The 18,253-nt window shown below is 36.5% G+C and overlaps 1 protein-coding gene across 4 annotated transcripts in view; it reads right to left on the bottom strand.

The window, feature by feature from the left end:
- LOC138693399 (zinc finger protein 98-like) overlaps positions 1-9,018 on the bottom strand; it is a 36,801-nt gene extending 27,783 nt beyond the window's left edge. For 3 of the 4 annotated variants that reach the window (XM_069817342.1, XM_069817341.1, XM_069817339.1), the window contains exon 1: positions 4,819-4,999. In XM_069817342.1, coding sequence (XP_069673443.1) covers positions 4,819-4,984 — 166 coding nt within the window. In that variant the 5' untranslated portion in view covers positions 4,985-4,999. Of the gene's footprint in view, positions 1-4,818; positions 5,000-8,801 lie in introns of those variants that run through there. The other variant, XM_069817340.1, reaches the window with a different exon arrangement.
- Positions 9,019-18,253: the final 9,235 nt, after the last annotated feature.

Below are 18,253 nucleotides of genomic sequence, written 5' to 3'. Positions count from 1 at the left end.
CTGGATCGACTTCCGGTGGTTCCAATATGACAAGTAAAATTAAAATGTATAGACACTGAAGGGCACTGACAGTAACAGAGACAGAATGAATGAATCAATCAATCTTCTTAATGTATCCAGCTGTTTGCTGACAACATAAAGTCCACTGTACTCTATTCAGTTGTTGTTTTTCACGAGAAATGAGGGGTATTTTGATCGGTGTTCATTATAGATGCCTGTTGCTAGTAGCCAGAGTTGGGGTGTAGTCAATATATACTGCAGGGCTGTGTCTTCTGCAACTGGTACTGATGATTTTAATTTACTTCTTTTGTGGTTTATGAATGGACGTGTAGAAGAATGTCTTCCAGATCTTCATCATGATTATTACACCACAGACAAGTAGGATTATCAGAAATATGAACTCGGTGTAGGTACAATAGAGTGACAATGTGACCTGTTCTGGCTCTTGTTAAAAATGTTTGAACATGTCTGGGCAAGTTTTTGTACATTTCCAGGTCATTTGGTTTCTTTTGTGCAGACTGTAAAATTTTTCCTTTGTCAGAAGAGAGCCAATTGTTGATCCATAGGTTTGTAAAATGAGACTTAACTGAAGCAAAAGCATTGGATAGAGATATCACTTGAAGAGGTCTTGGTTGCAAATATGTTGCCTGTTTTGCAATATTATCGACTTTCTCGTTTCCAGGTATACCACAATGACTAGGTATCCATTGCTAAAACGAATAAATTCCATGTCTCATTGGGTAGTACATTTAAAGACTGAGAATTAAAACGAAAAGGCAACATTAACGAAAAAGATATAGACAATGGAACTCTAGGTCTTTAAGAACAAAATGGACAGAATGAATAGAGGTAGGGAAAAGAGAGGGTGGAAAAGCAGATGAAAGAGACAGGGGACAAAAAAATAAAGCAGGCCTACTTCTTGTCTCCACCACCCATAACCGTAAGAAAAGAATTAATGTATAACTGCCATACAAGGAGGGATATCCTTTTTCCATCACACCTAATACTTGCGTCCAGTTTCTGAGAGTGATATGAGTATGGACTGAGTTGATGTCATGATTGAACAAAAAAAAAAAAAAAAAACTATTTCTTTATGTGCAGTTCAAATAGTAGCTAATATGGTTATTAAAATTGTTATTTTAATAAAAAGTCTGGAAATTGCTTCCTCCTTGAACTGTTGACAGATCTGGGAATAATTCAGGCACCAAGAGTAGACCCATAGAACTGCTCACGAATCATAAAGCTGTTTCTCAAATAATAATAATAATAATAATAATAATAATAATAATAATAATAATAATAATAATAATAATAATGAGATAATTTAGATATTTATTCTGTGATATATATAAAACCATTAAACATTGAGAAACCTGAAACAGCTATTATTGTTAACAAGAATTGTTAGAAAAATATTTCGTTAGTCTATTCTTAAATTGGTTTGATGTCTGAAAATCCCTGACATTACTCAGTAGGGAATTCCAAAGCCGAGGAACAGCCACATGTGAAAGAAGATGAATATGAGGATGTTCGGTAGGAGGGAATGGATAATATTGAGGAGTGTTGTGATCGTGTATCTAGATTATGGTGAGTAGATAAATTTTGAAAACGAGACGCAAGATAGACAGGAATGGAGAAATGCACTATGTGAAAGGAGGGAAAGACAGTGGATTTTCCTACGATCTTCTAGACGGAGCCAGGACAACATTTCGAGGGATGGTGTTACGTGATCAGCCCGGCGAATATTGCAGACAAAACGGACGCACATATTATGAACACGTAGTCTCTGCGCCGAAGTAACGCTTAGGTCAGTAAACAGAATATCACAGTAATCGAAGTGGAGCATCATGTGTGTTTGCACTAACATCTTTTTCAGGAAAAAGGGTAGAGAATTCTTCAATCGTCTAAACAAGTGGATTAATGAGAATACTTTTTGCAGGTTTCTGCAACATGAATGTTCCGATTTAAACTTTTATCCATATAAATACCTAGGTTCTTTACTGATTCACTGAATGGAATTTCGGTGCCATATATTTTAATCGGGGGCAAATTTGGTATGGTAATAGTGCTTAACAAACGTGAATGGCCCACAATTATTGACTGTGATTTTTCTGGAATTAGTTTAAGTCAGAATTTCCGTGTCCATGTCCAAATTAAGTCGAGATCGTCATTAATTTTAGTTATTGCATCATTTATTTTGTCAGTGTGGAATTTTATGTATATTTGAAGGTCGTCTGCATAGAGATGGTGTCGGCAGTACTTTAGAGATTCTGATATGTCGTTTATATAAATTGTAAATAGTAAAACGCCAAGAACTGATCCCTGTGGGATCCCTGACCTCACGGCCTGTCAAGAGGAAGAACGATTTTCAGCTATCACACTTTGTTGGCGGCCATTAAGGTAAGAGGCAAACCACAGGACGTCTTCTTCTAGGTGCAGTCTTCTGAGTTTACATATTAATAAGTCAATGTCTACAGAATCGAAGGCTTTGCTGAAGTCAAGTAAAGTAGATCTTCCGTGATTTTAAGTACCAGTAATGCTGTACTTGTGTTATGTCCGACCCTGAAACCTGATTCATAAGAGTCGAGAAGTTTGTATTTGTTAAAGTATTCCGTCAGTTGCTTGTGTATAATGCGTTCCAATGCTTTGAATAGGGCAGGGAGGATGCTGATAGATCTATAGTCATTATGAGATGTCGGTGTTTTGGTCTTGGGAAGTGAATGGACAAAAACGAGTTTCCATTGCTGTGGGTAAGTCGAAGTCATAATTGAGGTATTGAAAATGTGAGTCACAGTCGGTAGTATTACGTCTATGATTTTGTTTAATAACGAAATGTTGACGTGGTCTGGTCCTTCTGCTTTAGTTGTGATTCGTTTCAAGGCTTTTTTACGTCAGATTGCGTAATATACAAGAAGTGAAATTTTTCCTTGAGGGGATGGTCCATAGGTTTAAGAGTTCAGCGATTGTCTGTTGTTTGTCAATGGGGCTAAGGGTTGTAGTGTGAGTTTTCGTAAAGTGATCATTCAGACGTTCCAGTGGGATTGAGTTGCCGTCTACCTGGGTCTTTGTCTGTCTTAATCCCATTATCTGCACATATCTACATAGCGTGGAGAGGCTAGTTCCTGGTTCAATAAGGCTGTATGCGTGTCGGATTTTAGCATTTCTAACAGTCTGGCTGGTTGTTTCTCAGTTGCTTGTACCTGTTGAAATTACTTTCGCTTTTGTCTCGTCTATATTTTCGATATGCCGAATCTCGTTCAGCCATCATGTTGTGTATGTCGGTAGTCATCTATAGCGCAAGCAGTGTTCTCACACGTCTAGTTTTTAGAGGAGCATGTCGGTCATACAGGTCTATAATAAAGTTCTTTAGCTGTTCTACCTTCTATAACTTCCATATTGCGTCCCAGGGTATACGCAATGCGTCGTCTATTAAGGCTGTACTGTCAATACATTTAGGTCTCTATAGGTACAGTAGCTATTTTGGTTGTCATTTTGGGACACTGCAATGCGTATATTACATATATTATATCATGGGAAGATATTACAGACGCAGGTAGCTGTCCATGTAAGAAAACTTTGACAGGATTATTGGTGATGATTAAGTCAAGGAGCGTTTCTGAGTAGGCGGTATGATGAGTGGGTTCAAGTGAAAGGATAGTCATATCACAAGCATGGAACATTGTCTTTAGTTGTGTCGTCTGTATTGAGTCGGGGGCAAGAGATTTGTATTAAAGTCACCCATTACGATTACGTGTTCATAATATGGCAATAGGTTGTGTAGGAATGTCTCCAAGTCAGCTAAAATATTAACATTTGGAGGCTTATAAATAATGCACAGCAAACATTTCTGAAAACTAACTCGTATTTCTAGGAAACGAAATTTAGGGCGAGATGAATATTCGCCGGGGGATTGATATTATAATATAGAAAACAACTCTACAATTAGGCAGTTTTCTGACTACAGTTTTAAAATAAATTGTTTACTGAAGCAATACACGCAACATTTATAAGAAACCCTAAGTAGTATTAAGCAAGTTTATCTTCAAAAAAATGTCCGGAATATTTTAGATGGATTCTCTTGTGACAGGAAATAAGACTTTACAGCTCCAAGATTCCTTAGCTGACTTTCAATTTCTGGAACCAAATAAAGCCACCTTGTGGGCACATGACGGATAATTCCATTTCAAGCCTCACAAAAAATTTTTCAATGGTACATTTTTCTCGTTAGTATATCTCATTGTATGGTTTTGCTGACCTGCAGAATTACTTACGATAGCTTTCAACCGTGCCTTTACGGTTACGACCAAATGAAACTAAATACATAAAGTCGCCAACATAAGGGCATGACGTTGGCCTGTGGCATCGTTACAAGAATAAATTTCTTTTATTTTTCTCTATCTTCTTTGTTCTGAGTGTTACTGAGAGACAGCACTAGTGTTAGCGACAAGGTTAGGTATAGTTTGAAGAGAAGATACATATATCAGTCTAAACTAGACACACGGAACGTGATAAGACTTATTAATATTTTCAAATATACTCTCATTAGAATTGTGTTGCTCCTTATCAGTATGTTAGCATTAGACACGGTATATTATTTTTCTTATCAACAAAGAATCTCGTGTTCGACTATTTTATACTCTTCCCCGGCGTGTTTTTGCGTAAATACTGCAAGTAGATTACGTGGCTTACTTGTTAGATGAGGGGATAGCTAATTGACATGAGGTTGTGGAATGTGACAAGGTTTTCTTAGAGAAGACAGGCTTGCGATAGAAATAGTTTGACTGTGGCGCAGGAGCATGCAATCAGCGTAATCCTTACCTGAATCTATTTTCGCGTGTACATTCCCGATCAAATTAACAATTTCCCTTCGTGCTCCGATTACACAGCTTGCACATACGAAGATTATGATTGGGTAGTTTAGGTTTATATTAACCAAGTCCGCGCATTCCGCAGACAGCCAAGATGATCCTGTCGCGAGCCGCATGTGAATGGGTTTATATCTTCGCTATCGATGTTTCTAGTCGGTCACGGTCCTCTTGATAATTTTAGTTTCGTAATATTGATAAACAATAATATGATTAAAGCGGAGGCCACCAGCGCGGCTCAGTCGGTTAAGGCGCTTGCCTGCTGGTCTGAAGTTGCATTCGGGGCTAGGTTCGATCCCCGCTTGGGCTGATTACCTGGTTTGGTTTTTTCCGAGGTTTTCCCCAACCGTAATGTGAATGCAAGGTAATCTATGGCGAATCCTCGGCCTCATCTCGCTATCACCAATCACATTGACGCTAAATAACCTAGTAGTTGATACAGCGTCGTTAAATAACCGTTAAATAATCAAAATAAAAAAAATTAAAGCGGAGAATAATTTCATGACTGCATAACGTTTCCCCCCCCCCCGCAAAAGACGAGGTATTTTCTCTATACCAGAAATAAAACGGCAATATAATTACGTAGTTAGCGGTTTGGCGAACATTAACCGCAAATTTACTTTCGTTCATTTCAATGATATTTCTTGAAACACGCCCTTTCCCCTCTTTATTTCGTTGTAATAACCTACTTTAAGATCTTACTGCATGTGCATTTTCTTTCTGTGCATTCAAAACACCGCAGTTGTACTTCGTAAAACTTGCACTTGACTAATACTAACTTACTTACTGGCTTTTAAGGAGCCCGGAAGTTCATTGCCCGCCATTGGTCCCTATCCTAAGCAAAATTAATGCAATCTCTACCATCATATCCCACCTCCCTCAAATCCATTTTAATATTACCTTCCCATCTACGTCTCGGCCTCCCTAAAGGTCTTTTTCCCTCCGGCCTCCCAACTAACACTCTATATGCATTTCTGGATTCGCCCATACATGCTACATACCCTGCCCATCTCAAGCGTCTGATTTAATGTTCCTAATTATGTCAGGTGAAGAATACAATGCATGCAGTTCTGTGTTGTGTAACTTTCTCCATTCTCCTGTAACTTCATTCCTCCTAGCCCCAAATATTTTCCTAACCACCTTATTCTCAAACACCCTTAACCTATGTTCCTCTCTCAAAGTGAGAGTCCAAGTTTCATAGCCATAAAGAACAATCGGTAATATAACTGTTTTATAAATTCTAACTTTCAGATTTTTTGACAGCAGACTGGATGATAAAACTTTCTCAACCGAATAATAACACGCATTTCCCATATTTATTCTGTGTTTAATTTCCTCCCGAGTATCATTTATATTTGTTACTGTTGCTCCAAGATATTTGAACTTCTCCACCTCTTCAAAAGATAAATTTCCAATTTTTATATATCCATTTCGTACAATATTCTCGTCACGAGACATAATCATATACTTTATCTTTTCGGGATTTACTTCCAAACCTATCTCTTTATTTGCTTCCAGTAAAAGTCCCGTGTTTTCCCTAATCGTTTGTGGATTTTCTCCTAACATATTCACGTCATCTGCATAGGCACTTGACTAATGGAGTGAATTATTTAAGAATATAGTCGCGAATTTTAAAACCACCATTTCGATTGTCTTTTAGAATAACTCTTCTCGGGTTCTCAGCCAGGTGGGTTGGACATTAGTTTGGAAGCTAATCTCCAACTCACCTGGCTGAGAACCTGAGAAGAGTTATTCTATATCAAACGCCGGGAAAGCCTCAAGCCATACGATTGTCTTTTGTTTGACATGGTTCAGTACGGCCTGGTGACTAGTGCCCAGCATAGTCGGCATTGCTCTACCGCGCGTATTATCCAGTTGTTTCTATGGTTTTATTACAAAACACTTTATTTTGTGTTTAAAAACATTACAATCATGTCTGACACTTATTACTGATCAAATGTTTTGGACAACTAATAGCAACTTTATTTTCATTATGTTCCTTCAAAGCATTGTAGGCATTTTTGTTTTTTCAGCATTCACTGACGCACAATAACGTCAAATGTTTGTAAAATATAAGTTTTTATTTTTAAATTTATAACGGACAGTTATTATTAGTTGCAGAATATTCACTGCATACATTATAAAAACCAAACAATTTTGCTTCTGCTTCTTGCTTAATAATAAAATAATTACCTCAACATTAGCGAGAACATTTTAATGTTCCTTTTTTATGCATCTGTTTGAACGCCAAACATGTTTCTCCATTTTTGACATCTTTAACTACGGTGTCATTACTACTGAAAATAGTCATGAGATATTTTTAACTATTTCTGTCATACGATGAAAGAGTAATGGAACGGAGAAAAATTATCTCCGGCACCGGGACTTGAACCCGCTATACGTGCTGATGCTTTATCCACTAAGCCACACCGGATACCCACCCCAGTGTCAGACAGAATCGTCTCAGATTAAGTTCCAACTCTTGGGTTCCCTCTAGTGGCCGCCCTCTGCACTACGTCAAAGATGTCTATGAACATAGGACTGAAGTCCACACATGTGCTGAGGTGCACTCGTTATGAGTGACTAGTTGGCCGGGATCCGACGGAATAAGCGCCGTCTTAAATCACGAAATGATTTACGCATATCATATATATTATTTAATGTATCGAAGTACATATGATATTTCCATGCAGATATTCTGCGTCATCATATGATAAATGCATGGAAATACCATGTGTATTTCGGTACATTAAATAATATATATTTTTGTCATCTTTGTTCTCTCACAACTGTATTTACTGGCTATTTTAAAATCTTCAAATATAGTTCATATGCTTTTAGAACACATATGAGGCAGGGACAGGCGAAGTTTGTATAGGGCGATTGGCATATGATAGGAGTGCGACGTGGATATGACTAATTGTATATTTGACACGTAACGAATTCTCTTTGCCTTCCTCTCTCTCCTGCTAGCAGTTTGACAACAGACAGCAGTAATTTTGAAGGAGTATTGACTGAACTCAATGACCTATACTTATCCTACATAATCAGCTGACAATTATCATGAGAATGCTTGACACAGTGATATTGAAAATTTATTTCCGCCTTAATTACATCGTCTGCTTGTTTATTTGTACCACTCTTTAAAAAATTTATCTTTCTGCATTGTTGCATAATTTAACTTAAATTTAATGTAATTATTGGATAACTTTCAGAACACGGATTCCTTCCTTTCCCTCTTACTTAAAAATTCCAACCTTGTGCACAAAAAATAAATTACTGGCACTGAAAAAGTGCCTTTTCGTAAGCATGACAATGCGCATTTAACAAACGCAGACAAATCTGCTCTTTTTAGTATTTTAAGATAAAATTGTCAGTAAGGAATCCGTATACTGAAATTTCCCCTAATTATTTAGAGGAAAATAGTTATTACGTAGATAATTACAAAATTATACAGTTGATGTTAATTTTCTAACTTTTTGGGTCCCGCCTCGATTCGAAGTGGGACGCGGGATTTAACCGAAAAGCGGAAGGCTTCAAATCTTGCACAACGTCGTATTGTGGTTAAGAACTTCAATAGGAAACGTATGCGAAAGAGAAGAGTTCATTAGACTACATTTATTAGATCTAAGTTTGAATTGTAATGCAATAATTGGCTGCAAATTGAAAATACTTAAAAGCTCTCATTGTGCTTATCACTGTGAATTTAACGTATGTATGGTATCTAGGAAAGTGTGAATCATTCGACACGAGATACACTCTGCCGATATCATTTAATTTTAACTCTGCATTGCAATAACATTTCAATACACATGTATGAAAATTAAGGTAATCCAAAATTAAAAATAACTTGAGCATGTCTTGGCTTGCATAAGAGTGGCAGATTAATGAGCATTCCCAATAATCAAAAACGTTTCACGCACATATCATACACACCTGTGGCAACGAAGTCGAATCTTAAAAAATTTCAGCTCTTCAGTCTAGAATGACGAAGTAAGAATCTCTGAATATTGGTTATGTTAAAGGTGCACCATATTATATTCTATATGATTAATGGTGTGAAAGGTATGCAGATGCTATAAAACATGCGAGAAAACTAATAGCCTACCACCTAAAATAATGCAGAACAAACAGGCAACAACATAATGGTAAAACCTTCTAGATCGATGGTTAAATCTCATGAATCAAGAAGACTGTGAAATTATTTTATTATTATAACTTGTTTTTTTGAAAGTTGGGACATGACCAACGAGTTAGAATTTCTAACTCGTTGGACATGACAGTTAAGCGGCCGAGCTTGAAACTACAGTGCTATGTTGCCAATATGGACTACCATACTGCCAGATTATGAAAGCTAGCAATTGATGTTAAAATGACTAACGTTAAAACATTCATTGACAATTGACGCGAACATAAGAAAACAATACAAAAATCGACAGAGAATCAAAAACCAAACATTGTGTGCACAATAAATGTCGCCAAGAGAGTTATTAAGCACTCGCCACGTGAGAATGGTAAGTTTGGCAACTCAACCGTTGTTACCATAGCAACAGGCCTCCCACGCTACGTGACATTCAGCTGTTTTTCCGATCGCAACGCTCCTGTCATGGCCCATCTTTCAAAAACACAAGTCATAGACCAACGAGTTAGATACTATAGAGAGGCTGAAGACCTCTGATAAGCGGTCCCTGCGGAGGCCAACAGTACTATGGATCGTACCCTAAAAAACATGGCGGTCTATAGTACCGCCAGTCTCCGCAAGGAGTGCTTATCAAAGTTACACTGCAATTCAGACTTTAAAATTTCCAAAAATGTCTGATTCCCTCGGATTTAAATTAAATGTACCGTAAATCATAATATTCGTTGCTGGATAATTAAACCCTCTCAATACAGGTACTATTTCCCCAGAGAATTATATGATAAGACGGACTGAGCATAAGCGAAATATCTGTATTAATAAGTTTGTACCATCAAGAGTTTAGTATTTATTGTGTTTATAGGGCCTACTCCAATTTTCTTTTTATTAATACGTAGAGCTCTTTTTGTTAACAAAGAGGAAAGTTAGCACTTGCATCACACACAATTTGTCATTATTGTTCAAAATAATGTAAGAACAGTTTTATTCTGCAAAAGCCTCTGCCTAGTTGCGAGACACGTGTGAGATCAATGTTTGTTTCAAATTATATTAGACTACACGATGTCTCCATCACGCGAAAAGAAGTGTAGGTAGCTGTGGCTCCTGTTGTTTCTGATAACATTGTTAATCGTAAGTATCTTATCGTTTCAATAAATGTGGTGAGTTATGATCATGAGTAACTTTCTATTAGTGTCATTCTTTAATTATTATGTTGCATGCTAAGAGGTTATTTGTAGCTTTAATAATTGCAGTTATCAAAAGTTCTCTGTATTAATTCTAATTTCAAATGAATTTTTCTCAATAACTTAATTACTGGATATTTTTTTTTTTTAATTTTCGCCACTACCTTTCCTATATTTTACTCTATTAGTTACATACGTCGTCTCTCTTGAAATCACCTGGTGAGCACTGAATTACATAATTTCATATTAGGTTAGATTAGCTGTAAGGAAATTAAATTTGTGACGAAGTCAAAAAATTATTTATTTTTCTTCTGCCGATTAAATTCATCCGTCTTTAGATACTTTGCTTTGGTTGCATCGAGTATAGCTTGTCGTTTAATATCTGGGCTATATTTAATGAAACTAATAAAACATAGGCCTACAGCTGTTATAAAACATAAAGTTTTGTGTGTATTTTACTTTTTACTTATTAACATACTCTTAGGCCCGATTGTGTAAACCATTTAATCTTAGAACAGAGGTTAAATTGATCCTTGTTTGAGCTGAACTTGGAATTTTGTGTTGCATAAAGTCTAATCTGAAATTAATTTGTCTCAAACTAAAGTTAACTTTGACTGAAGAAATTTATCCGATTAAGTTAGATGATCCAAGTTCAGTTATTTATTTTATGTTTGAAATATACGAGTGACAGATTGTGCAAATAAAATATCCATCATTATTAATATTAATAGATATGTTAGGTACATTTATATATATTCCTTTCAATTTCTTGCCTTAATACACAAACATTCTTATGTTTTATAAGGCTCTATCGTGTTCTGCAGTATAAAATAACATAACCTATAATTATATTATGTTTGTAACAACCAGTAATTATTAATTGATATGATAGGTACATTCATAAATATTCAATTAACTGTATTACTAAACAAAAATTGTCGTTTTATAAAGCTTTATTATGTTTAGCAGTATCAAACACCATAACATGATAACAACTTGGAGAACAGTCAACCTTCTTATTGTCCGCCATTATTTACATTGCAAAAAAAAAACAGTGTCTCCAACAGAGTGTAATGCGGAAAGTCGGCAAAAAGTAGTTGTAAAGTCGCTAGATTTCTCATTATCAACAAAGAAAGATTAAATTTTGTCACTATGGGGTCCTAAAAAGGTCACTAAATCCCTATTTAAGCAATATAAAAGTTAAAAGAAATTGTTGTTGAAAAAGAGTTAAAATCGCTAGATTAGCAACACTGAACAAACCTGTATAACATGGTCCGCGCATCACGTATTTCACCTGTTTATGCGATGTTGCCAAATCTTTTTCACGTGAACTTAGATTGCATTTGAACCAAGGTAATTTGATCGCAGAAAAGTTTTATACAATAGAAGAAGTGTCTGAACTCGGTTTACTTTTCGATTTTCGATCATAGTTGATCTTTAGTCAGGGAGTTTCATACAATTGGGCCTTAATATATAACTCAATTCACAATAATACTAACTTCATCACAGTCATTTCCTAAAACATCCGAGCCACGCCCCTTTGTTTTGACTAACCGAAACATGGCGGACCAATGTTCAATTGTCTTCAACTTTCTGATGTCTTTGGCCTCTCTATAGTATCTAACTCGTTGATTTGAACGAAGGTAATTTGATCGCAGAAAAGTTTTATACAATAGAAGAAGTGTCTGAACTCGGTTTACTTTTCGATCTTCGATCAAAGTTGATCTTTAGTCAGGGAGTTTTATACAATTGGGCCTTAATATATAACTCAATTCACAATAATACTAACTTCATCACAGTCATTTCCTACAACATCCGAGCTACGCCCCTTTGTTTTGACTAACCGAAACATGGCGGACCAAGTATTGCCTAGATAAGGCAGCGCCACATGGATCACACATGAAAAGAAAACCTTTCTTCTATAAGTGCCACTAAAAATAGTTATTAGTTATTATTCAACATAGCCACGGCAGATATATCAGAGATCATCACAAAGGAAGCAGTAAAAATCTATGTGTACGCAGATGACCTAGCAATATCCTCCACTTCCAGAGAAGAACTCCAAGAGACACTCGATCGGTTAGCAGTATGGGCAAGAGAAAGGGATCTCAAAATAAATCTGGAAAAAACAGTGTACCTTATATTTCGGAAAGGCGGTAGGACAGCCGCAGATGATACCTTAAAAATGGATGGAATACAACTACAAAAAGTAAATAAATTCAAATACCTAGGAATAACTTTTCAGACCCAGGGAACTGTCTTCAACACCCACATCAGGGACAGAGTAACACATGCCACAAGAGCAATGCAGGACATACATAATATCAACAAGCTCTCGCTCAACACAGCCATCAAGCTCTTCAAAACAAAAATCAACCCCATAATTACATACGGTCTGGAGATCATCTGGGAAGATCTAAATAGAAGCAATCTTAACCAAATAGAAAAAGTCAAGGCAACATACCTGAAAAGGATACTCTGCATCTCCAAATTTTCCCCATCGCGCCTAGCTTATGAGCTCGCCAGAGAGACCTTTTACATAGAGGACCTGCGCCACCAACTGCTACTACCGGCAACAGAACAATATGTGACGCTACGATCGGAGCTAAGAAGCAAGAAAAACCAGATCTGGGACGATTTCTACACCACACATGCGATGACATCACACGACTGGAAGAGGGCATCCTACGATCTCAGGCATGTGACCACACGCCTGGCAATACATGGCTTCCACTTCAAGCTATGCAAAACCAAAAGCTACCATGATCGAAACCCCATGTGTATATGTGATCTTTGCGAGTGTTTCTGTGACAGATACCACGTACTTACGTGCAAACAAAGGAAAGAATCACTGACACAATTCTGTAGTGAGTGAACGGCAAGACCAATGTGTCAGATTAAGTAATTTGTGCTACAGTGACATCTATGCACATTTGTGCGCAATTCTCTCTTTATTTAAAATAGTTTTCTTTGCATGTGTGATCCATGTGGCGCTGACTTATCTAACAATACACATATGATCCACTTTACCACATGTGATCCTCTTTACCCCAGTTTACGGTACAATTCATTATGGTGGCCCGTGAAATAATCATAAACATACAAAATGACGTTTATGTAAACATTTGTGACAGGTAACCTAAAACATTATGTATTATGCGTCCTTAGGAAATAATAACCAAATGCATTAGAATTGGAATTTTATGGAACATAATGAAGCAACACATTAAATAGCCTAAATTCATAGTAAAGGGATATCATTTTATTTTTACTTCAACTTGTATTGTACCTGAGTTTTTTAATGTAGTTCACTCCCAGCCCTTCTACTAGTTAAACTTCCAATCGTTCTCCACACAGAACCAAGGCCGCGTATGCAGTACTGAGTTAGTGAGTATAGTACATTCCAGAAATATGTTCGCGTTTTCCAGTGACGAAAGAGCTTTCAATATTGAATCATATTTTCGCACAGGTACTGTCGTCCGTTTGCCTATGTCTCATCCCGGTTTCCCCCACCTGCTTCTGTTCGCCCCTCTGTAAAGTCTAGGGGCTGTCGTAGCTCTTTTCTGAAAACATTAATTTCTGTTAGGAATTGGACATCTACGTAATATTATACAACTGTTTAAAAAGGGCCTCGTTAAGTAATTAACTGTCACGTGATTTCCCCCCCCCCTTTCTACGACCCTGCGACAAAACCACTTGGACGGACAGTAGATAGCATTTCTGAGTAATTTTATCTTTTCGGATCGGGCAGAAGTGAAGATTAAATTTACAGTACGTAAGGTACTCTTCTATAGAGTAGGTACAGAATTATTTCAGCATGAGTTACTCGTACGAAGGACGAAACTGGTAATTGGAATTAGGTACAATAGTCTATAGTGCGATAATATGGACAAAAGAACTGAAGCCTGTATCGAAATGAACGGCCACCATTTTCAAAAATGTGTTTAAATATCCATATTATGATTATTTTTCAATTTAACTTCACTCTCTATATTGTACGCTAATGTGCTGTAACAGTACAATGTACACTGCATAATTAATACGTCCGCATTGAGAGCTCAATTCGTGAGTAAAAACACTAATTGTTAATACTGTACTGTATTTTGATTAAACAAAACCTAATGAAAATTATCAAACTCAAAATTGCGATATTTCCTAGTTTACATAAATGGATGAACTACATTTCTTCCCTCCTATACCTAGTAAAGTGATTTGTATTCTACGCCAGTATCATCGAACTCCAGTCTTGGAAGGGGGAGCAAGTGGTATATCCGGTTCTAGACCTTTAATCCAAAGTTATAGCCAGGTTAATATTAAAAATGTTAGTAAAAATAAAATGATGTCCCTGTATAATTACAATGGTAAATAACAAGAATATTTAACACACAAATTTTAATAGTAAATGGCGAAATGTTTAACATCAATAACATTTAAGTACATATAAACATAGGAGTAAATTACATGAATTTTACATAAAAGTGAAACTGAAGAAATGGCAAAGAAATGAAACGTAATTTAAATTGTATTTTTGTATAATTTGCTCATGTCATGTCCCAATAATTTAATTCATTGAAGTAGCTTTTTGAAATTAATGAGAGCTTTAACTGTCACCCTCTCAATTTTCTAATGCTTAACTTTCATCCACTAGGTCCAAACGGTTCTGCCAGGGAACAGTCCCTCTCTTAGACAAAAAATAACTTACGTACATATTCCGCACTCTATACCCGTTGGTGCTTCCGTTTTGTTGATTGCTCTGCTCTTCCATCTCCTGTGCGTTACTTGGATCACATTGGGCTGAAGTAGGAATCTGTGTATGTCGACCAAATGACCTTCTTTGTCTCTTATCATATTGTGCAAAACACAGCAAGCCAGCATGATAATTGTGGCCTTTTCAGGAGAAACAATGATTGCACTTTCGAACACCATAAATTTTTTTGTCAATATTCCAAATGCACATTCAACGATTCTTCTAGCTCGTGAGTGTCTATAATTGTAAATTCTCTGGTCATTAGTTAGTGCTTTGCGAGAAAACGGTCTGATGAGTTGTGTAATGAGAGGATACGCTTCATCAGCAACAAACACGAATGGAAATTCCTTTCCGTCAATTGTACGAGGAAGTGGAAGATTCAAAGTATTGTTGAAAAATTGTTTTCCGAAATCTGAATTACTGAACACTCCACCGTCACTGTTTCGTCCCAGATCTCCAACATCAACAGCTAAAAACCTCGGGTCTGCATCTGCCACTGCTTGAAGAACTATTGAATTAAAGCCCTTGTAATTTCTATATAGAGAACCAGAATGCTTAGGACTTTCAATCCTGATGTGCTTTGAATCAATTGCCCCACAGCAGTTGAGGACGTTCCATATCGACTCGAAACGGCTTGCAACCTCAATCCATTTTTCTTGTGTAGGTACTGGCATGTATAAAGGCTACAGAATTTTCCAAATTGATCGACACGTTTCTATTACTATTTCCCCGAACGTAGAGTGTCCAACTCTCATGTACATGGAGAAAGACTTGAAACGTTCACCAGTTGTAAGTAATCTGAAAAAATAAATAGATTAAGGGGAAGGTAATTAAATGAAGCAGTGTAACTATAATACAAATAATAATAATAATAATAATAATAATAATAATAATAATAATAATAATAATAATAATAAACAATAGGCTACAGCACCCACGGACTATGGTATTATTTCCTTTACTTTCAGTTAAAGAATGTCAAGTGAAATGGAAGATCCTTCGGAACTCATACGGCAGATACCTCAGGTCCATCAAAAGTTCTCCCAGTGGTGCTCCAGCATCGAAAAAGAAGAAATGGTATCTTGCTGATGCTATATCTTTTCTAAAAGACTACATGTGTATACATAGGACAACTACTGGCAACATGGACTCTGAAAATACAGAGTGTATTATTAGCCAAGAAACTTTTGACGAAGAGCAGGACGAACTCGACGTCGAAAATGTTCAAGAAGATGCCCAATCATTTACTTCACATGTCAGTCGGGCCTCACTGTCAGTCAACAAAAGAAAACCCCCTTCAGCATCCCAGATTCTTGCGGGTCCTGTATCAGAATATATCAAACCCAAGATAAATAAGAATGATAATTCTGAAAATCCAATGCTACTTTTTTTTCTAGGGCTATTACCAGATATTGACTCTCTAAACGGCAAAAGAAAGAGAGTTATGAAGGAAAATATTGTGCAGCTGGTTAATAAACTAGTCGAGGAGCAGGAAGAAGAAAATGGACAACTACATTCACGTCCAGCTTCCAGTATTAGTGGAGAAGTTTCCTCATTTATCATTTGACCTCCGGCCCAGCAACGAATTACGCCTCGTGAACTGCAGCAGCAACAATGGTATGATAGCAGCAATGGACCTAGCCACTACAGAGACACTGAAACATTTTTACAAGAATTGTAGTTTTACAGATTGTTACTCTTTGTTGTAATAACTAGACTTCGGATTTTAGTTAAAAACCTATTCTAATCCTTAAATAATAACGGTCTTACTAATAAAAACTCTAAATACAGACGTTTAACTGTCTTATACAATGAGTAGCTTATTTATACGTCGTGTGTAAATTCCTTACTAATAATCATACATACGTCGCGTACAACAGTAGAAATGTTACACAGCTACGTCATAGTTTCGTCATTACTTCGTTACGAAAGATAATAGAATATCTGAGGTCCTCTATTGCATCCGGTAGAGCGCTCTAGTGTGGCGTGTTAAGTATAGATAGTACAACTGGCTCTAATCGATTACCATACTATATTTTGGTCAAAGAGTACAAGCTTCAGTAATATTATTCTGTGCTCTTTGGTTTCTTCTTCTTTACTAGGCAACCATCATCATAAAATGACAGTCGATACGAACAGCTGTTAGAGGGGCGGCCATTTTTTCTCTATATACAAGGCTTAAACAAGGGGTTTCGTGTATATAACTACTGCAAAGCAATTCCCATTGTATAGTTACAGCCTGTTTATACGTCCATAGCTTCTGCGTGGTTTATTAGTAAAGTTTTCTGTCTCAACTCTGCATAAGTCTAGTATAAAAGCTATACACGGTTTATTAGTAAGACTGTAAGTATATAAAACTTGCAAGTACACATTTCATAGAAACATATTCATAAAATTGGTAGTTTTATAGAACTTAAAATTGTCTATTTGGCGATAGAGACTAAGTTCGCCTATTTACCATGTTTTGTACCTGAAAGGCGAAGACTCACTTCTTTCGAAAATTGTTATAGTGAATTTCGAAATTAATTTTTAAGTTTGTATTATTATTTTTTAACTAGGACTGTACATACCATATTCGATGGTATGATCGGGGGTTGCTTCATTGATTTATAGCTGTGGGGCAAAATTAAAGGTCTACACACCAGGTTTTGGAGAAAGAGAAAGTACACTCAACTATCCCTCCTACCTGGCATCTAGTCATTTCTTGTAAAGTGATTATGCATTCTGGCTTCAGTTCTCGAAATGTGAAATATAGTGTGTGAATATATGAATTGTGCAATATGGAAGACAGAGACTTCGAAGACTTCTCTGACGTAGTAACGGCTGCAAGAATTTCCAGACTTGACTTCCAAGAGAGTAAGCAAATAGGTGTGAGCAGTGAAAAAAAATGTTTTACTGTATACAGTACAAGTAAAAAGCTGTCCTTGGAATTAATATATCACAACCGGCTTGAATGTTGAATGGCTTGAGGTTTTCCTTGACATAGAAATGTATGTTACAATTATCGTTTTATTGCGGAGAAATGTATTTTAAGGGGTGTATGTAACAGTCTTGCCCCCCTTAAGCTGAACCTTTGTACAGATAATAAAGTTACACGGAAAATAAACACTGATTTCTTAATATTCATATTATTCAGACTAATCTGTTTAGTTTACATAGTAGGCTAACTCTGCTTACCTCAAAGTTAGCATCATTCTTGCTTCAGATGATATTGGTTTCCTCCAATTTGTAGTTGTTTTCTTCAGATTTTCACCAACTAACGCAAGAAGATAATCAAAAGTAGATATACTCATTCTAGTAAAATTTTTGAAACGTTTATCAT

The sequence above is a fragment of the Periplaneta americana genome, chromosome 17 (genome assembly GCF_040183065.1).
Source record: "Periplaneta americana isolate PAMFEO1 chromosome 17, P.americana_PAMFEO1_priV1, whole genome shotgun sequence".
NCBI lineage: Eukaryota > Metazoa > Arthropoda > Insecta > Blattodea > Blattidae > Periplaneta > Periplaneta americana.
The sequence above is the reverse complement of the archived record's forward strand: the minus strand, read 5'-3'. Positions and strand labels throughout refer to the sequence as shown.